Source organism: Pinus tabuliformis, chromosome 1_2 (assembly GCF_031772625.1).
Source record: "Pinus tabuliformis cultivar Carrire ecotype Pingquan chromosome 1_2, CPIR1, whole genome shotgun sequence".
Classification (NCBI taxonomy): Eukaryota; Viridiplantae; Streptophyta; class Pinopsida; order Pinales; family Pinaceae; genus Pinus; species Pinus tabuliformis.
Genome location: NC_142298.1, coordinates 1,166,121,510 through 1,166,144,867, shown reverse-complemented (window position 1 = coordinate 1,166,144,867; position 23,358 = coordinate 1,166,121,510). Strand labels below are relative to the sequence as shown.

At 32.9% G+C, this 23,358-nt stretch overlaps 1 protein-coding gene across 1 annotated transcript; it reads right to left on the bottom strand.

Moving 5' to 3' along the window:
* Positions 1–21,855: 21,855 nt before the first annotated feature.
* Positions 21,856–23,045, bottom strand: LOC149210369 (uncharacterized). The gene is made up of 2 exons (XM_089394421.1): positions 22,649–23,045; positions 21,856–22,288 (listed from the first exon to the last, which is right to left on the bottom strand). The coding sequence occupies exons 1-2, from the start codon at positions 23,043–23,045 to the stop codon at positions 21,936–21,938; spliced, it is 750 nt and encodes a 249-aa protein (XP_089250547.1). The 3' UTR covers positions 21,856–21,935.
* Positions 23,046–23,358: the final 313 nt, after the last annotated feature.

Genomic DNA, 23,358 nt, shown 5'->3' with positions numbered 1-23,358 from the left:
AAAAGTGGTGTTGGAAGATCTACCCAGATAAGTAGGCCCCCTGAGGGATACTCTCCTTCATGATATTATGTATTATTGACTGATTCTGGTGAACCAGAATGTTATGAAGAAGTAGTGCATTTAGAAACCAGGAAGAACTAGGAGCAATCCATGAAAGAAGAGATGGACTCATTAGCACATAAATAGACTTCGGACTTAGTCACATTTCCTGCAGGTAAAATAGCATTTCCGGAATAAATGGGTTTACAAGTTGAAGGAAGAAGATGGAGCTAGACAAAGGTATAAAGCTAGACTTGTGGTGAAAGGGTTTGCACAAAAAAAGGGTATAGACTTTGATGAGATATTTTCTCCTGTTGTTAAAATGAATTTAGTCATAACTATTTTAAGTCTAATAGCAGCTGAAGATTTGCATCTTGAGCAGTTAGATGTAAAGACAACTTTTCTCCATGGGGATTTGGAGGAAGAGATATATATGCAGCAGCCACAAGATATGAGGTAAAATGGAAGGAGAAACTAGTGTGCAGGTTGAAGAAGAGCTTGTATGGCTTAAAACAGGCTCCAAGGCAGTGGTATCTAAAATTTGATAGGTTTATGTCTGAACAAGGTTATACTAGATGTCACTCTGATCATTGTGTTTATCTCAAAAGACAAAATGATGGAAGTTATATTATATTGTTATTGTATGTAGATGACATGCTTGTTGCAGATTATAACATGTAGGAAATAAATGTTCTCAAAAGAAAATTGGCAAAATTGTTTGCAATGAAGGATTTGGGTGCTGCAAAACAAATCCTTATTGTGAGAATAACTAGAGACTGGAATAATCGCAAATTAACATTGTCTTAGAGTGAGTACATACAAAAGGTGCTGAAAAGGTTTAATATGCAAAATACAAAACTAGTTAGTATACCTTTGGCTAGCCATTTCAAACTAAGGAAATGTGTCCCAAGACTCAGGAAGAAATGGTTGATATGTCTAAAGTTCCATATGCATCAGTAGTTGGAATCTTAATGCATGCAATGGTCTGTACAAGGCCTTATATCACACATGCAGTGGGAGTTATAAGCAGGTAGATGAACAATCGAAGAAAATAACATTGGATGGAAATAAAGTGGATTCTCGGATATTTTAGAGGTGCCACAAATCAAGCATTATGCTTTGATGGTTCAAACATTACTCTACAGGGATATGTTAATGTAGATATGGTGGGTGATAGAGATAATAGGAGGAGCACCACAGGGTATGTGTTTACTGTAGGTGGAATAGCTATTAGTTGGGTCTCAAAAATGTAAAGTGTTGTTGCACTCTCAACAACAGAAGTAGAGTATGTTGCTGCTACAGAGGCTAGTAAACAAATGATTTGGTTACAAAGGTTTCTGGATGAATTGGGTAAGAAGCAGTAGTTGGGCAGGTTATACAGTGACAACCAAAGTGCCATATATCTTGCAAAGAACTCTACATTTCTTTCCAAGACTAAACATATATAGCTCAAGTACCATTTCATACGATTAGCATTGGAAGATGGACAGTTGAAGATGGAAAAGATACACACTATCCAGAATCCTGCAGATATGTTAACAAAATTTGTAACCAGGGAGAAACTGATAGTTTTCTCAGTTTCAATTGGTCTTCAATTATGATGAAGAATATTAGAAACAACCATGTCCAAAGTGGAGTCATTGTCTAACAAATGAAGTAGCGACGGAGTTTCTATAATCAGTATCCAAGTGGGAGATTATTCGGTGTGGAGCCTGATTATCTTTTGTATTCAAAGGTATTGCCACATTGGACCCCAGTTTGTAATGAGGCAGAAAAGATGCCCATAAAATATACACTGCAGAGGGGATCCAGGGGTGGCTACGACCTTTGGGAGCCCCCCAGGCGAGGGATCAACAGCAACACCTCCGAAGCTAAAAATAGATGTAAAATTTCCTTGTAAAATGTTGTAATTTTGTATTCAATCTGGGTTGTTCATTAGGCGAAGATCTGATGGTAGAAGTTATGTTTAATTTAGGATTTTTTGTCACAGAAGGCAACCCCTCGCTATATATGAGGGAATTGTATTGCGTCTATGTATATCTATATTCTAAGTGAGGAAGAGAGAGGAGATTGAGAGTGAAGAGGAAATTAAAGTGGATATGTTGTAGTTTGTATCTCTTCAGTTTGCTAGATAATATAAAAGGAAGGACTGGTTGTTTCTCTCTAGATGTAGCCCAAATTGGGTGACCAATGTATATCTATGTCTCTCTTGTGTTATGCATTTTCTATGTTTATATTTCTACAATATTTTATGTGTTCCATTGCTCTATAATATATAATTTTCTTATAATTCTTCTTTGTGTCGATGCCCAATCAATCTTTAAGGTGAGATTTTATAACTTGTATTTATACGAGTCTCCCCAACACTGAAAAGACACGTTCATTTGAAAGAAGAGGCTGAATTATGGATATTCATCAAATTACTCATAAGCCTATTTTATTTATGGAATATTTTATAGGAGAGATCGTACGCAAAGAGGTTTCACATCCACGTCAATGACAATCCAAACTCTTAACATCACCGATGTAACATAGTTGATATTTATATCACCGATGAAACAGATGTGATGTAATATTAAACCATTGTCAATAGATTTTTTGGGTCCATAACTAATATTGAAATCGGCGGTCGGGTTCACAAGTCTTATCGCAATCGGTGGTCCGACAATGAAAACCCTTATGATTTGCATAACTTCCCTAATGCCTGGATGTGGTATTACATAAAGTAATATTCTCTAGAGCTATCAGGTCCATGTATTATGTCGCAATCGGCGTTTTGACATCCCTTTGAAACTTGTGATTCCTACAGATGCGATATTTCATTGATTCATGCTATAATAGTGCAGCGGGTCCGCAATGTTATATCACAATCAGTGGATTTGTATGTGAAAAGATTTTAAGGTTAGCAATATGGTGGACGTGATATTGATTAGGGCGTGTTTACATAACTTAATATAATCAAACCACCGATACAATTTATGCCGATATTATATACTATCGAAAGGGTTCCCGTGGTTTATTACTTCCTCTCATATAGCTCTTACTGTTGACAATTGCGATATATCTACATTGTCTTGGCTCATTGCTCCTGTGGTTTCTCATTACTCCTATGACTTCTGATACAATGCTTCAATACGTCTTCTTTTGATTAGCTCTTCTTTGCTCCAATAGCTCTTCTTTCTATGGCTCTCCTTTGATGGATTTCGATGAATTCTTCTTATTCCTGTTGCTTCACAGATCTGCTCTCCTTGGCTTCACATCATTATTTACTATCTAGAATATTTCCATATTGACACCAATGAAAATATAGATCAACAATCTCCCCATTTGTCATTGGTGGCAATATTCTTCTTCTCTCCCCCTTTGACATCAATGGAAAAGGAGCGCACACAGACTCCCCCTGTCATGTGGCATCTTAATAATTGGTTTAGTGTGATGCTAAAGAAATAACTCCCATCATTTGATGGAGAAGTTCAAATGCTTCTTGAGGAAGAGGTTTTGTGAAAATATCTGCAATCTGTTACTTGGTATTGATATATTCCAACTTGATTTTTTGTTTAACCACCTGTTCACAAAAAAATGATAGTTGATTGGTATATGTTTTGTTTTTGAATGAATCACTAGATTTTAACTAAGATTGATAGCACTTGTGTTATCACAATGGATGGTGATTGGTTGTTTAGTTTCTATGTTGACATCCTTCAAAGCTTCCTTCATACATAGTATTTGTGTACAACATTTAGCTGCGGCTATATATTTGGCTTCAGTTGTAGAGAGAGATATAGATTATTGTTTTTTGGTGAGCGAAACTACTGGGAAATCTCCCATAAAAAATGCATTTCCACTAGTGCATTTACAATCATCCATGCTTCCAGCTCAATCAACATTGGTATAGGTTGTCACTGTAGTATTTATGATTTTGGGATACCAAAGACCAAAGTCAGAGTTTCCTTTCAAGTATCTAAGAGTTCTTTTCATAGCCAACATGTAGGATTTCTTGGGAGCTGATTGAAATCTTCCCACCATTCCCATTGCTTGCATAATTTCAGGCCTTGTAGCCATTAAGCATAAGAGAGCTTCAATTATTGACATGTAAAGAGTTGCATCTACTGGGGGGGAATCATCATCTTTGCTTAGTTTGTAGATTGTAGTCATCGGTGTGCTCATAGGTGCACATTCTTCCATTCCATATATTTTAAGCATATCTTTGAGATATTTCGTTTGAGAGTTAAAGATCTCTGTTGTGGTTTGTGATACTTGTAGTCCAAGGAAGTAGGATAGCTCACCAATCATTGACATTTCGAATTCTTTTGACATATTTTGAGCAAAGTCATGGCTCATTTCATCATTATTGCTAGCAAAAATTAGATCATCAACATATACAAGGTTGATTAGTAAGTTATCCTCATCCATCTTCATATATAGATTACTTCTTGCCAACCCATTTTTGAAGTTTTGATGTTGTATATAACGATCCAATCTTGCGTACCACGCTCTAGGAGCTTGTTTCAAACTGTATAATGCCTTTTTCAAATTACATAGAAAGTATTTTCCTTCTTCTAATTCAAAACCTTCTGGTTGCTCCATGTAGACTTCTTCATTGAGTTCCCCTTTCAGAAATGTTGATTTTACGTTGATTTGATATAATTTGAACCCTTTTGAGCGTGAAAATTCCAAGAATATCCTTATAGCTTTCATATGATCTACTGTTGCAAAGGTTTCTTTAGAATCGACTCCTTCAATTTGTGGATAACCTTTCCAAACAAGTCTTGCCTTATTTCTGATGATTTTTCCATCTTCATTCATTTTTTTTTGGAACACCCACTTAGTTCCAATTATATTTTTATCCTTTGGACAAGGTACCATCTCCCATGTCTCATTTTTCTCAATTTGAGATATTTCTTCTTCCATGGCTTCCACCCAATGAGGATCCTTACTGGCTCGAGTAAAAGTTTTTGCTTCTATCATAGATACGAAAGAAAAATCATTTCTCTTTGGTCTACTTGTCATCCTTCTTCGGGTTTGTATTCCTTCATCTACATTGCCAATAATTTTCTCTTCTAGGTGATTCTTTTGGAGGATTTTCACTTTTAAAGGAGTTTGAGATGATTCTTTTTGTTTTTGTTTTTCTTGATCTTTTTCTTCCTTTTCATGTTCTTGTTCACTTTCTTCAATGAAGGGATCAATTTCATGATCTTAAATTTTCTTTTCTAGAACCCCTTCATCAATCTTCACATCAATACTTTCCACTATTTTCCATAGTCGATTATTGTAGAACTTGTAAGATTTTCTTCTGGTAGAATATCCAAGAAATATTCCTTCATCAACCAGCAAATCAAATTTTCCTGGTGAGTCGCCATTGATCTTTATGAAGAATTTTCTTCCAAAAATCCTCAATAATTTTATTGAAGCATGTCTTCCTTTCCATAATTCATAAGGAGTCTTTTCATTATTTGTTTTTAGTTGAGTTCGGTTCAAGGTATAAAATATCGTCTCGACTACTTCCTTCCAAAATTTTGGCTGTAAGTCAATTGCAACATAGTTCTAACCATTCCATGAATAGATCAATTTCTCATCTCAACTACTCCATTTTTTTTAGGTGTTCTAGTAGTGGAGAGCTCTCCTTCTATTCCATGTTCTTTACAGAATTCATCAAATTCTTTTGATGTGTATTCTCCTCCTCTATCCATTCTAAGACATTTAATTTTTGAATCCTTTTCATTTTCTACAAGAGCTTTAAGATTCTTAAAACATTCAAATGCTTTAGATTAATATTTTATGAAATATACCCACATCATTCTAGTATATTCATCAACAAATAAAGAAAAACACCTTTCTCCTTGGAGTGCTCGAGTTCTGGTCGGCCCACATAAATTTGTATGAATGATCTCTAGAGGTTTTGATGTGGAGAACTCCTTAGCCTTATGGTTGGTTCTAGTTTTTTTTCCAGGTTCACATGAGCCACATACAACTTGATTTGGTTTTGATAGCTTTGGAATGCCCCTTACTGCATTGGTTTTGTTGATATTGATCTAGTTACCAAAACTTGTATGCCCCAGTCGTTTATCCCACAACCAGCTTTCCCCTGTTTAACTTAAATAACATTTATCTTCTTGAATTTTGTTTAGAATGTAGATGTTATCTCATGTTCTAACTCCTTTCGTGAGAAGTTCTCCCTAGGAAGAGTTCCTTATTTCACAATTTTTAGTGTTGAAGACAACATTATGTCCTTGATCACAGATTTGGCTAAAACTGAAGAGATTGTGTTTGAGCCCGTCTAGTAGCAAAGTATTTTGAGCCTTTCCTTTTCCATTAATAAGGGTAACGATTTATTTTCCAACACTTTTGGCAGAATCAATCCCAGAGGATACATTTCCTTCCTTTTTGTTTAATGAGACAAACTTCCTTTTGTCACCTATCATATGTCTAGAGCACCCACTATCCAGAAACCAAAGATTTTTTTTATAGTGAGTACATAAAGCCAGGCCACATTTATACATATTGGGATTTTCATCTTTTGTTTCTCTACTTTTGAGGGGGAAACTTTGTTCGTTATGTCCATTATCATTACATAATGAGTAAATTGGATCAAATTTGGCCAAGGGTTCAAACGAGTTGAAAGTCTTGATTTGTCCTTGCCCTTTGAGACTACATGGTTTTTTTGTCTGATTCTTCAATCTTGGTTCTTCATTCTCATGAGCCATGCAATTTTTAGCTTGATGGCCAAAATTTTTGCAATAATAACACTGTCCAAGAAAGATAGTTTGGTACCTATTATAATAGCCATGATTTGAATAAACCTTCTTCCTTGGAGTTTCTCTTTCTTTATTATTTAGATTTGAGTTGGGCTTTTGATGAAATGATTTTTCTTCTTTTGGATTTGTGAAAAGTACGTCAGCATAGCTTCTTGTATTATCCTTGGCACTTGATGAAAAACCGATCCCAAACTTGTCACTTTGAGATTTCCAAGTGTTGATAATGTGATCAAGTGTTTAATAACTTTTCCAAATTCTTTTGATTTTTCAACTTCCTTTTTGAGAGATACTATTTTAGCATCATGTCTTTCACATATAATGCCCTCCCTTCTTTTAGCTTCCTTTTTTTTCTTTTTAAGAGAGATAACCTTCTATCATAACTCATCATTTTCTTCAATGGTACTTATCAGTAATTTATTTGTATCTTCCTCTTTTTCCTGTTTTGGTTCATCATCTTCAGTGAATGCCATAAATAGTACTTCCTTGCTTCAAGCATAGTCACTTTGTCATCTGATTCATCATTACTTTCTTTGTGATGGAAGATATCTTTGGATGGTTTCTTCTTGATGACCACATATTCATCCTGATCATATTCATCTTGCTTAGAGAGGAAATTATTCTTAGTAAATCCTTTATTTTCATATATCCTTCCTTCCTCATTATCACCATCATGCTTATGAGGACATTTTGCAGCGTAATGATCTATTGTTCCATAGTTGAAACAAATAAGAGGATGATTTCCTTTTAGTTTGGATCCTTTCTTTAGTCTTCGTACAAATTGTGCCAATTTGGATTCAACATCAGAGTCATCATTGCTGGTATTCCATCCTTTTCGCTTTTTTGATTTTGAGTCCTTTAATGCTGCATCTTTGGAACTTGGGATTCCTTTTCTCATCTCATAGGCTGTGAGGATTCCACGAGATTCATCCATTTTGAGAGTGTCTAGTTCTTTCATTTCTTCTACAGCACATATTTTGGAGTCAATCTATCTAGGAGAGATCTTAAGACTTTTTGAACAACAATTCTTTCCTCAATGTTTTCTCCCAATCCTTTAAGAGAGTTTACTACTTCTACTACTCAGAGGAAGTATGATGCAATATATTATTCATCTTACATTTTAAGACTTTCAAACTACCTCCTATGAGTTTGAAGCTTTTCCTTCTTAACCTTGGATTCCCCATCATATAAGCTAACCAATTTATCCCATACTTCTTTGGCTGAGTCACAATTCAAGACTTTTGTAAACTCAATATCAATAATTCCATTGCTAATGGAATTTAGTGCTTTGGCATTGGAAATATACACTTTCCTTTCATCTTGATCAGTAGGGAGAGAGGAGGAGCATTGTACCATTTAGAACAATGTTCAAAACTTTAGGTCCAAGGGACATTAAGTAGTAAGACATTATATTTTTCCAAAAACCAAAATTAGTACCATCAAACAAGGGAATCCTTCATTCTGTCATTTCTTGATTCTTCATTGTAACTAATAATCCATCTTCTAGTTGGTAGGCTGATTCTAAAGAAGTCAAATCTGATACCAATTGTTGGAAATAATGAGAGGGCGGTGAATCAATATTTCTTTGCAGTTGTTATTATTACCAGTTTAGATTCTTTACAATTTTAATCAAAGAATGATTTTATTCAATATAGAAAAAGATTGAATAGAATATCTAATGAGTTTTTCCAAGCACGAACTTGGACTTTAATGAGGCTCCAACCTCTAGGGCTCTGACCCTATCTTACCAAGGCATCAACCTTGAATTTAGGAGCACCACCTCCAAGGACACCAATTCTAAGGAACCAACCCCAAGTGCTTCAACCCTAAAGATTTATTCTTTCAAGGAATGTTTGATTGTAATACACTACTTCCAAGGACTTGTTTACAAAATCCTATCCTTGTAGGCTTTAGAACAGCTCGCATGTTTGCGCTATGGCTTCACTTCAGGTTTGAACCTTCAAGATGAATAAGATTAAACGAATGTCCTCATGTATGTCTTTTAATTCCTTCTTCCCTCGGTCGTTGGTATCCTTTGTCTCTTCAAGTTCACAAGTTGTGAAATTCTTTGATTCTTCTCTGTGCTGATGCCCAATCAATCATTAAGGTGAGGTTTTATAACTTGTATTTATACGGGTTTCTCCAATACTCAAAAGATAGATTAATTTGAAAGGAGAGGCTGGCTTATGGATATTCATCCAATTACTCATAAACTTGTTTTATTTACAAAATATTTTACAGGAGAGATCGTACCCAAAGAGGTCCCACATCAACGTCTCAATTGCAATCGCAACTTTTGGAGGTATCGTAATCGCAACTCTTAAAATCATCGATGTAATATGGTATATATTCATATAGCCGATGAAATAGACACGATATAATATTAAACCATCATTAATAGTTTTGTTGGGTCCACAACTAATATCACAATCGATGGATGGGTTCACAAGACTTATCGCAATCGACGATCGGGTTCACAAGTCCTATCGCAATCAACGGTCTCGCAGTGACAACCCTGATGATTTGTGTAACTTCCTTGATGTCTAGATGCGATATTACATAAAGGCATATTCTATGAAGCTATCGGGTCCGCGTATTATTTCGAAATTGGTGTTTTGACATTTGTTTGAAACTTGTGATTCCCGCAGATGTGATATTTCATTAAGTCATGCTATAATGGTGTAGCGGGTCTGAAATGTTATATCACAATTGATGAATTTATATGTGACAAGGTTTTAAGGTTAGTGATATGGAAGATGCCATATTTTTTAGGGCGTGTTGTAATGTGATCATCAGGTCTGTAACTCATATCGCAATCAGGGGTTATATCAGTGTTTACATAACTTAATATAATCGAACCACTGATAAGATTTTTACCGATATTATATACTGTCGAAAGAGTTCCCATGGTTTATTACTTCCTTCAATATGGCTCTTACTCTTGGCATATTCAATAGATCTGCATTGTCTTGGCTCATCACTCCCATGGTTTTTCTTTACTCCTACGACTTCTGATACACTGCTTCAATAGCTCTCCTTCCGATTAACGCTTCTCATCTCTGATAACTCTTCTTCCGGTGGCTCTTCTTTAATAGCTTCTAATGAATTCTTCCTACTCTTGTTGCTTCACGGATTTTCTCTACTTGGCTTCACATCATTATTTACTATCCAGAAATTTCCATATTGACACCAATAAAAATCTAGATCAACACCTTCATGTCGGGACAATGCTGAGATTGGGGATGACTCGGTGGTACATTTGGGACCCTGATATTATTCATATTTACAATGGTGATCAATAGACAAAGAGGGAACTTATTCAAGCATTGCTTGAGGAAAAGCAATTTTTTGTGGGGAGGATTGTAATCAACTGATAATTTTGATAAGGGAAATTCTCAATTTTACGATTTTAGTGAATAATAAATATTTTTAGATCAATACAATTAGGAGATATAGGTTGTGGAGCTATTAAATAAATTTTGGAGAAAATGAAATGGTTGGGACATAGGAAAAGAAGAAAAATAAAGTGAACATAAGTTGTGGAGGTTACCAAAAAGGTAAATTGAACCATGGGGAAATTCAAACCATGGTTTCAAAGTATAGTGTGAGAGAAATTGAACCATGATATGAGGAAGGGAAATCAACAATAAAAGGAATGCTAGAGCGTCATTTTGATGATTCTATTTGGCAATTTGATTTCGTAATCGGAGAGTTTACTTGTGCTACTTAGCCAAGTCAACCAATGCACTTTAGCACAAAGGATTTCCAATCAGAAATTCTGCCATCATTTCAAAGAATTCCGAGTGTCTCCCTAGTGAGGATTTGGGGGAATTTATTTAAGGACTTCTCTTGGAATTTATTGTGCAAAATTCACATATAAATTTTCTATTTCTAGGCACAAAAGATAAATCAAAAAGGTTATTTGGAGGATCCTATTTCTATTACAAGTTTCAGGTATTTCCAGGAGATTTTCTATTGGTTAGGGGAGGAGTTTGGCACCATTTTTAAGGGTTGTTAACTTGTTCTTGTATCTTTTAGCTAGAACAGATTTTTCCTTATAGAGCCTATTCAAAGGTTGGAGAACAAAGTTTTTGTTGGTATTTGGTGTTGGTATTCTATGATAGTTTTTAGTTGGGAGTGATAACTATTTATCGAAGGATATTTGTGCACAATTTATCAACCATTTGTAGGATAATTTTATCATTTCTCAATAGTTTTTCTTTGGTTGGGCACAAAACTATATAGCTGGGACTTTTGCACTATTTGGTGCTTTTCCGATTAGTGGGAATCCACCCAAGATTTTTCTGGGTTTTTTTGGGACTTGTGAGAGGATTTTGTGGTTAAAATTTCAGAATTTTTTGGTGCATTTCAAAGGCATGAATTCTAGTTAATTTTGTAGAATTTTTAGAGTAGATTTGAGGGCATAAATCACAGTTCAACTCACACAACAACAATAGTAGAATTTCTAGGAAGTAATTCAGAAGTGCAGCTTATTGATTTATAGTTCTGTTTTGGAGGCCCAATTTATTATTGGAGCAGATATTCTATGGCTATCACTACAAGTATTTCTATCAAGAGATTTGTATTTAGTTTTTCCAGTAAATAAATAAATTGCCCAATTCACCATTTCTTGTGCTATTTGAAATTCTAGCATTTATGGCTTTATTTGGAAATGTTATTTTATTTTTCTGAAATTTCGTAGTTCTTATTCTGCAATTTCTTAAAGAAGTTTATGGTAGAAAAATTTTAAACAATTTCCTGATAAAATTAGGAAAATTTATAAACCAGGAGATCACATGATTTTTGAAAAGGCACTAACCAACACCCTAATGCACAAAATATCATCAATAAAACTTGTCGATAATAAGGGAATATTTGAACACATTATGGAAATGAGATATATAGCCACTCAACTAAAAGCTTTAAAGATCATATTTTTTTTTTCTATATTAAGACTAACCTACGTACCCACGGGAGATTTGAACCAGTGGCCTATCGCAAGGAGTGCCTTAACAGCGCACCCATTCACCGTCAATCCAAACCCCCGTGGGCGCTTTAAAGATCATATTCTTAGAGTCTTTCCTCATCTAATTTGTAGTTGAATCCTTGCCTATAGAATATGGGCCATTTAAGATTTCCTATAACACACATAAGGATAAATGATGGTTAGTTAATGAATTATTGACCATGTGTGTTCAAAAGTAATGGAGGTTTAAATAGGAGAGACTAGCAAATGATCATTTTGTGACTCATGGAAAGGGATTTTTATGAAAAGGAAAGGTTTCTCACTATAAGAAAAACCATAAGAAGGTTGTAAATTGTAAAGTTGAAAATAAGGATACCATCAAATGTTTTTTCTACAAGAAGAAAGGACACATCAATAAAGGGTGCTCTAAATATAATGTTTTTCTCGAAAAGAAAGGTAATCTCATTTCTTTAGTGCGTTATGAATCTAATATGGTTAATAGTTTTCATACTGTTTTGTGGATTCACTCTGATTTGACAATCCATTTTGCCATTTTCATGTCGGGTTTAGTCAACCAAAGGGAACCAACAATAGATGAATGTTTCATCAATTGAGGAAAAAAGTTGAGTGCATGTGTGGAAGTTAAAGCCTTAAGACTTACCTTGAAATTTGGCCTTGTTATATATCTTGAAAGGAAATTTTAGATTCCTTCTTTCTCTAAGAATATTATTAGAGTCTTGAGAGTTGTTCTTGATGATTTTATCTTCAAGTTTACTGATTCTAATTTCAGTCTTATCAAGGATTCAATTGTTGTTAGTGATGGAAAACTTTTTGATGGTTTATATAGACTCCATTTAAACAATTCTTTTGATTCCAAATTTTTGACCTTGTGCGGGAATGTTGGCCTTACGGGTGGTATTATGAATGAAAAATCCCCCATGCTTTCACAAAAGAGATTGGGACACATCTCCATAGAGAGAATCAAATGATTAATACATAATGAAATCCTTGAGACTCTTGACTTTTATGATTTTGGTGTTAGTGTGGGCTATATAAAGGTAAAGTATATGAAAAAAACCAAGGAAGATGTGATGAGGAGGTTGGAAATATTAGAAATCATACATACTGATATATGTGGACAATTTACAATTGTGTCTAAATGGTAAGAAATACATCATCTCATTTATAAATGATCATACGTGATTTATGTATCTTTATTTGTTACTTGAGAAACGTAAGGCACTAGATTCTTTCAAGACTTACAAGATAGAGGTATAGACACGAACTAGAAAAAAAATAAAATTGCGAGACCATATAAAGATTGATAGTATTATGGAAGGTGCATACGTACAAGAAAAAAACAAATTCCATTTCTGAAATTTATTAAGAAAAAGGGTATTTTTTCCTAATACATGATTCCCTACTCACTAAATGAAAATGGTGTAGCTGGATGTAGATATTGTATGCTAATGGACATGATCAAGAGTATGATTAGTAACTCCACTCCCTCATTATCTCTATGGAATGAGGCTTTAAAACTATTTTTATATATACTAAAAAAGGTTCCCACTAAGGCAATTCCTAAAACTCCTTTTGAGTTATGGAATGGTTTGAAACCAAGTTTAGGGCATGCACACATACGGGGTGGTTCTTTTGAAGTCAAGATATATAATCCAATAGAGAAAAAGTTTGACCTAGATACAACTAGCAATATTTTTCATTAGTTATGTAGGAAGGTGCAAGTGATTTAGGTTTTATCATCCTTCCCATACATCTAATGTCGTTGGAGTAGGAAATGCAATATTTGCTGAGGATAATGACATTAGTGGGAGTGAGAAACCTCAAAATTTAAGTTTTGAGGAAATGTGGGTTCCAGTTATGATTCCTACAAATATGGATTAATTAATTATATTTCAATACCATCTATAATATGTCATTATGGAATAAATAAAAACTAATGGAATGTCACACCATAATAATCAAGTTGTCAATGAACATATTATTCAATTACCAAAAAATGTGGATGAAGGGATAGGACTAAGAAGATTGTGAATAATAAGGAAACCTACAATTTCTTCTGATTAAATTGTGTACCTACAATAATCTGACGAAGGCATTGAAACTGTGGAAGATCTAATCTCAGTTTCACAAGTCATGAGCGAAGGAAGCTCCATGTCCTAGCATGATGCTATGTTAGAAGAGTTGGATTCATGACTAATAACCATGTCTAGGATCTAGTCGAATTGCGTAAGGAAGCTAAATCCATTGGCTATAAATGGGTCTACAAAATTATTCATCTGGAAATATAGAATGGTACAAATAAAGGCTTGTCACCAAATGATTCACTCAGAAATAAGGTATTGATTACCATGAGACCTTTTCTCTAGTTTCTACAAAGGGCCCACTTCAAATAATCATAGCATTAGTAGATATAGAGTTACATCAAATGGATGTGAAACACAACTTTCTTTAATTGGGATTTAGAGGAAGACATAGGGGCCTCACTGCGGGAGCAATATCATACCACGTGTGTTAATATTGGGGGATATATATTGAGGACAAAATGACATAATATATTGGGGGGTATATAGCGGGTAGAAGGTTTGTATATTGAGAAATATAAAATATGGAGCTCAGAGTTAATGAAAAAATATAAAGAGGTATAAAAAATGTTAATGAAAAAATGGATACTATCAGATCTAGTGAAAGTAAGGATTTTTAAAATTGGGAAGGTGTATTGGTTTCGTATTGTTAGGGGATTAAATAATGTAGTTTTGAGAGTTATTTTTCAATATGTTGTCAAATTAAGGGTATTGTTTAGTATGCCAAAAACACATGTGATATGTCAGAGGTTCATTGAGTGAATCCCCCTTGGAGCAATAGGTCTACAAGAGTTATCCCTGAAGGTTTTTCTTCAAATAAAAAGAAATTTCATTTGTAGACTCATAAAATCCATATATGGACTAAAACAAGCTTCATGTAAATGGTATTTTAAATTTCACAGTGTTATTTCTTCATTCAACAACATGGGTCAATGTATATACCTTAAGGTCAATGGGATAAAATTCATATTCTAACTCCTATATGTGGATGATATTATGCTTGCTAGTAATGATTTGTGCTTGCTATATGATGCTATCGTGTATTTCATTTATTTCCCTTATGGTTATGAAATTTCATCATAGGGGTTAGCGTTATAAAATCATCTCTAGGTCATTAAGGGTTTACTAAGATCATTTTGTTGCTGTTCACTTCTCTAACAACAATAATAATAGTGGATTAAACAAACACATTGACATGAATTACCATGTTATTAAAGACATGTAAATAATCATCAAGTGACTATTGCGAAAATCAACACTAAGTTAATGATTGTGGATCCCATGATGAAAGGGTTACCACCAAAGTTATATGGAGAATATTTGGAGAGTATAGGATTCATTAACTTGTTCATGTTTGATTTGTTATGTACATTTGAGAGACTGATCATTTTGATAATTATAATTGTATTTTCGATGTCAATTCATATTATATTTGTTTTCTCAAATATGTATACATAAAGTAATGAATGACATATTATCCATTGGGACAATAAAGTTAGGACCTTGAATGGGAATTTTACTGCACATTCACAAGGAATCATGCCACATAAAGTGTCTATTTAAAGGGAATCAATGATAGAAGGTAGTATTCATCTAATAAATTATTTATTGCCATGATTCATTCATTAAAACCCTTTCTTGAGAAATTATAAAGGGAGGATAGTCATTGAAAAAAGATATTATGTTTGTGTGAGTTTGAACCATGGAGGTTAATGTTATAAATGTTTACTGCCAAAAATCCATATATAAATCTGTATATGTAGTTATGCAACTTCCCATGAAGTGTTGGTTATGGATGGAAACAACTACCCCATTAAATCCAACTTAGTTAATGATATTTAATGAAATCATCATTAAAAATATAGGTGGATTAGAAGGGTCCCTAATTTTATTAGGAAATAAATTTCTGGTGATTCCATCCTTTGGTCCATTAAGTCTTAGATGAACGAGAATATGTCTCTATTAGATTAAAAATGATTTCCCACATCAAAGCTAATCACCATGTAAAAAATAAGTTCCATTTTATTAAGCATTAGATTTTAATCTTACACAATTGAGATGGACATTTCCACTTGAACCATGTGAACAAATATTAGGCCTACAAAAAAATATAAACATGCCATAAATGAAAACATTTACTGTGTGAGTGATGCTTTTGTTTGTTGCCTTTATTTTCTTGATATTTATTTGTATTCAATATCTCCATCATTTTCTCTATGATTAAATTATATATTTAAACGCAATTTATACTTCTCTTTGTATTTTAAATTATATTTAATTTAATTTAATTATATATATTTGAATGTAATTTGTACTTCATTAAATTATATTTAGTAAATTATCTTCTTATATTATTGAAGTTTGAGTGCAAAAAATAATTTTCATTTCATATATGAAGCATGCTTTTATTTAATAGTCTACATAGAGCTCGTCTACTACTCGCACTAATTTGGGATAATTGGAGATCTCAAGCTTCACCAGTGACATGCACACTAGAACACCAACCAAAAATTTGCCTATGAAGCTTTGTCAACTGCAACAACCTCATAAGCCTTGTCAACTGCAACAACCTTGTATGCTATTGAGCTTCACACATGCCTACGTGGACAAGTCCAAGTTGTCAATGTTTCCATACATGGTAGCTCTTCTAGCGTAGAATACCCACTAGCACATAGTGTGTAACGTTTCTCCTGTGCACTAAATCTCCTATTCACTTCAGTTACACACATTCGCTTGCCCACAATTCCTCCAAGGATATCAAGAATCCATACTGGGTAGCTCTTTTAACTCATATCCATAAAATGTTCCAACGCCAGTATGCTCTTTAGGCTTATGACATTGATTTACCTACAACTCCTCCAAAGATAGCAACATCTCCATACTTTTGGAGTGCCTCTAATGTTTCCATACACCAGAGCATTGAGGCATGGACTTCACAACCTGCATTGGCCCTTAAAGCACAAATTAGTGGATCTTGATCTCATTCTCAAATGGTTGCTTCAACCTTAAGGTCAGATGATCCAACCATGGGGATATAGATGATTTCCATTCCCCTAGCTACTTTGCAATCTATTGTATGACTGATTACTAGCTCAAATCATATCATAAAATAATTGAAGTCAAAACAAATTAAACTACAACGACTACTACTTTATTGGCCACTGAGGGTACCACTACCCATTTAATAATATCTCGACATTTATTACCTCAAAATAGTGAAAATGAAATGGGGTGATTTTTTTTATGAACTAGAATGTTTTTGTGATCTAATGCAAGTGGAATCAAGTAGATCGAAGCTCATTAGAATGCTCTAAAAAATAGCAGAAATTTACTCTTCTTTGCTAAAAAGGAGATCCACGAATCTAGATTTGGGAATAAGAAGATTAATCCAAGAAACTCAATGACTATTATGAACTTCCAAAGCTTTTCAAAGGATTAAATAATGCTTGTGATCCTGCAAAAGAACTTAAATCAATCATTTAACTCAATCCTATAACAAGAAATCATTAATACTAAATGCAGAAATAGAAAGAAATAAAAACTAGAGATGCATGTGAATAAGCAATGAAAAGAAGGAAATAAAATGATACAAAGAGGCACTGAGGTTTTCAGGATGGCCAAGCCCAAAGAAACTTAGAGGCATATGAAGGAGAAGAAGATTTTGAAGTTGAACATGACACCAATATTCATTATTTTCGTCAACATAATTACATCCCTACAAGAAAATACAATGCAACTGCAAAAATACAAGCTCTCTTACAATAACACTAATGAAAGTCTTCTTAGAGTTAAATTCGACTTGGTACTTATAAAAAATCATTAGGACTCATTCCCCATGAATGGAGGAAGCTTTCCCCACCAAAATCCCTTCATTAGTGGATCTAGTCCCCAACACTAGGAATTTCCATTAAATGGGAGGGAACACATTCCTAGATTTTCTCATTCATTTTCTAGAGGCAAATTCGACTTGGTACTTATACAAAATGATTGAGAATCATTCCCCATGAATGGAGGAAGCTTTCCCCAGCAATATCCCTTGATTTGTGGATCTGCTCCCTTGATTAGTGGATCTACTCACTTGATTAGTGGAACACATTCTTAGATTCTCTCAATCATTGGATTTACACAATTTGTGCCATAATTCCATAATATCTTGTTATCTTACTATTTATTATTGATCCTCCAGTAGTAGGGAACAAAACCCTAAATTATCTCCTCCTCCAACTCTTCATAATCTACCCAATATTCTCATAATATTCCACAAGAAATAAATAATATTAGGCACAGATATTCAATTATTGATAAACCTTCCTAATGAATACATTAAAGTTAAAAATAAATTATCTAATGAAAAAAGAGAGGTTTAATGTGTTTAAAGATGGTCATAGGCCTTAATTTATGTTTTAAATTAGAGGCATGGGCCTTAATGTAAGTCTAATTTAGAGGCCCATCACGGACCTTGCAGACAAGCCTGAATTGGGTAGGTGTTGGATAACTGAAGCTAAACCCTCGTCGCATGAAATCCTTCGAATCATCCTAGCCAAAACATAAAATTGTGGTAGCAAGAGTAGAGGACACATCTTGTTGCAAGAAATTACGTGTGAAACTAACAAGGGAAAAAATGCTCTTACTTGAAATGGTTTGATGGATAAGAAATCTCCAGAGGACATCATGCAACCTTGCAGGAAACGCTTTGCCCAAAGAATGACTGAGATGATTCATGGCATGACAGGGCAAACAAAAAACTACCATACCAAACCATGGATTGAAGGGATGAGGGCATCCATTTCCATGAACTAGAGATGGAGTAGACAGAGCACTCTGTCGAACCATAGCAAATGTGAAAAGTTGCCCAACTGGTAAACAATAAGGGTTAAGGGGAGTTCTCAACATCATCAGATGAAATTGCTGCGATATGAGCCGTGGATGCAATGACTTTCCCAAGATGAGGGATGACAACTGCATACCAACGAGAAGAGTCCATAGCGTAATCTCCCACTAGATCATTTGAGAATCCTGAGATACTCTCCAAACTACGGTCATATAACCATAGGACCATACATTAAACTAGAACGCCATCAATCATATTGTAATTCATTACTAATGCATGTGTATAATATTATATGTGTATAGAAATATATGCTTATGGTGAAATAAATGTGCAAATGCACATATATCTATAAGTTTTAATCTCAACATAAATATCAGCTAGTCGATATGGTAATTTCGTTGATTACTGTGTATTTTATGAAAAAATAATACTTTTCTGTAGAATATTTGACATCTCATTTTATGACATCAAAAAAAATATTTGAAAGCATATCAATATAAATTTTGTAAACTTAATAATAAATTTAATTTTTTTTGTATTATAATATATAAACTCATTATTTTATTTTAATGTTTATTTAAGTTTTTTTTTTCTTTCAAACTTTTTATAAAATTTAAACAATCCTTATGAAATATTAAAACTCAAATCTCTTCTCACTATAAAAGATTGTTTGCACCTTAAGAGATTTACTCTGGACCAATTGGATCAAATCTCTTTTCACTATAAAAGAGGTTTTCACCTGAAGAGATTTGATCCCTCTTGTCTCTTTGTAGATCCAAAATTAATATAAATCTAGATTAATTTATATGTATATATATATATATATATATATATATATATATATATATATATATATATATATATATATATATAGATATATATATATATACATACAATTATATATGTATATGTATATGTATGTGTATGTGTATGTGTATGTGTATGTGTATGTGTATATATATATATATATATATATATAGATATATATATATATATATATATATATATATATATATATATATATATATATATATATATATATATATACACATACACATACACATACACATACATATATAATTGTTATATAATTTGTTTGAGTAAAAATGTTTATGTAAGATCATATAATATAACGTTACAACATCTCTTCCTTACTAGGTGCATATTACCCCTCGATACAACCAAAATGACAAAATGCAAAGAGTAGAAAGTTATTAAAAAAAAAAATGCAAATCTACTTTTACTTATTGGTAATATATCTATAACATAATAGTCAACCATTTTTATAAAAACACTTAAATATGAATTTATTAAACCATTCTTTGTGATATTTTGAATAATCATGATTTAGTTCCATTATTTTTAAAAAAATTAAAACCTCAAATTGTATGTATTTTTTCTCAAATGCTTAATCTTTCATTAATCACATAAATAATTGGTTTTTATTTATCCTAGAGGAACCCAACAACCAAGAAAATGTAGTTACTAGTAAACCTTTGTGGTCTACAACTTGTCCTCCTCTCCATAAATTCTCTGGGTAAATGTAAGGGGGATTTGAACCTTATATCAATAATTGAGCTTCCCATGGGACGAATGTGATTCCCCTAGACTTTGGGTAGATTTAGAATTAAGATGGATTCAAACACTTGTAAAATGTTTAACTACGAGTTTTTTTTTCTCTAGTTCTATATATATATATATATATATATATATATATATATATATATATATATATATATATATATATTATTAAAATATTTTTTTATTTATGATTTCCATATTAAAATGTTAATACAGGTGGTTATTAAAATTAAAATATAACATGGTTGTTTGACTATATGTTTGTCTATGGGCTTGTCTGTATGTGTTATTAATATTTTTAAAATGTTATATGTGAACACCATATTAGATATTGAAGTAACCTATTAATGAAATAAATAATGGAAAAATAATTTTTTTTCTCTTCAATTTTTAGGTATTATATATCAGCTCATATTAAGATGAATAAATACATGGCCATTATAATAAAAAAAATTATTCAACTCCTTTATAATAAAAAACTAAATATATGAAAAAAATAAAATAAATTTACTTCTATCTATATTTGATTATTCAATATGCATATTGAAGTATTTTGTTTATGACCCGCACTAAATTTTTATTATCAATATATTTTTGTTTTAATTATTACATGTTAACTAAATATAAACTGAATTACATGTCATATAATATCAATAGTATTATTTTTACATGTTATTTGTCAAATCTAATAAATTAGATATCTCCCTCACACTTTTTTTTTTTCCATATTTGTATATAAAATTAATGTGAAACAAAGATGAAAACTGAAGTATTTTAATTATGACCCACATTGTTTTTTATTTTTTGGTTATTACTATTTTTTTAACTTGTTAATGTAAGCATTATTTTATTTTCTGCAAATGTAACACTAAAGAACAACAGCTCCCTCACATTTGGTTGGAAAACCCATCTCTGCACAAAACTTTTAAATTAATATATTACATTTATAAATCAAATCACTTTTATATATATATATATATATATATATATATATATATATATATATATATATATATATCTTAACCTAAAACATATAAAAATCTTTAATTGCAGTTATCCAAAGTAGTTGAGAGGAAGAATAGAGATCCTCCTCATCCAAATTTAATTTCCACAAATGCACTTTCATGTAATAAACCAAATACTTATATTTCTCCAATATACTATAAGTGAATATAAAAATAAAAATGAATTCACCAAAATCAATATAGCACACTTTATAGCCTAATAAACCTGTACCCCATCTGTCAAAATTATTCTTTTCACCTATTTATACATAGCTATATATTTATCCTTTCTTATATATATATATATACAATAATATATACAAATTGATTCTCATCTATAATGGACAAAATTTCATTATTCCACTGCCAGTATATACAATCCATTGCAACCCATAAAATAAAAAGGATAATTGTCACTAGACAATCCACATTGATGAAAATAGCATGTCTCAAATGAAGGAGACATATTTACAAAATGACTTTCTAATATGCCTAATATTTGAATAAACATGATGACTTATGGTACTTCATTTTTATTTTTTTCATCTTCTGGCACGCCTATAATGTTCAACCCCAAAATCATATATTATTCCATAACTAAGTGACTAAGTGTTCTCCATCAACTATGTATGTAGACACTTTCATTTTGCATGGCAAGCACTACGTGACTAAGTGTTCTCCATCAACTATGTATGTAGACACTTTCATTTTGCATGGCAAGCACTGTGCAGAGGACGTGTATTCCTCACTCTCGATTTTCTCAGGGTGCTCTCTCAAATAATTCATGTAGTTCTGAGCCTCCGGATATCCTATACTGTCTGCAACAATACAGGTTCCTTTGCCAAGCATGTTTTTGTTCTCGAGTAACATAAAATCCGGCAAATAGCAATGTTTGAAGTGATCCATGAACACGAAATCAAAATACCCAGCTGATAATTCATTCAAAATTTCCTCTAATTTGTCATCCAGTTCACTCAGTATACCTTTTAACACTGTCACTTTTGAGGAGAGTCCTGATAGAAACAAATGCACATAAAATTATATTAAAGTTTTAGAAGATACAGACATATGAAGTAATTGATGCATTCCATGATTATTTGTGAAGTAAAGTCATAAATGTTCATATATAAGCGTTAATATTTACTGAGACATTAAATTAAAAGTAGGAAGGAGAAAAAGATATTTGTATGGTTGTCGAATTATATATATATATATATATATATATATATATAATATCTTTCTTATTGAACATGCGTGTTTCAGAAGGGAAATATAAATTGTCAAACAGGACTATAATACTAAGACTTAATCTGATGACTATGTGACAACAACATATTTATTTGAATTGATATGAGAATTGTTAGAACTTTTACCTGCATGCTCTATCATTTCACTTGCAATACCAAAGTTGTGTGAGTTCATCTCTATTGTAACCAGCTTGCTGTCAGGCTCAGTCATCTTTGAAGCAATCCTAATGGCAGAATACCCACAATAAGTTCCAAGCTCCAACGCAACCCTGGGAGCATAAGTCTCCACGGCATCATCGAGAATATAACCCTTCTCCTTCCCTAAAATTGTCATCCAGGATTGGTCAGTAAAACTGTCAATTGCATCAAGCACGGCCTTTGCGTTTCCCTTCTGTGCATTTTGCCGGACATAGTTCATCAGGGCTCGCTCTCTGCAATCGGGAGAATGACCTTTCAGCCTTGCTTGTTTGTCAAAGTAAAATGTGCAGTAAGACACTACCTTCGACACAAGCTCAGATGCCATGGCTTTAATTTGTTTGGCACAATATGACAAAAGACTTGCACCTTTCGATGTTGAGCACAAATACAAATTTGAAGATATATATAGAGAGAGAGGGGAACGAAAAAGGATGCGATTCTAGGCTTTGTGCACATGTTAGTTATCTGCTTCCTTCGCTTAGTGGTTAATTCGGAAGTGCGTAGATTCCAAGCGAATTCATCCTTGGACTTTCTATGTAGCTTGATGCTTTGCTTGATGCTTTGCCAATTAGATTTTTTTTGGGAGCAAAATCACAACACCTTTTCGAGAAGATGTAGACACCTCATAAGATTACGCA

Coding starts and splice junctions, on each gene's coding strand:
- LOC149210369 (XM_089394421.1), bottom strand. CDS start 23,045: ATGGCATCTGAGCTTGTGTCGAAGGTAGTGTCTTACTGCACATTTTAC. Junction 22,289..22,648: donor TGAAATGATAGAGCATGCAG/GTAAAAGTTCTA, acceptor TGTTTCTATCAG/GACTCTCCTCAAAAGTGACA.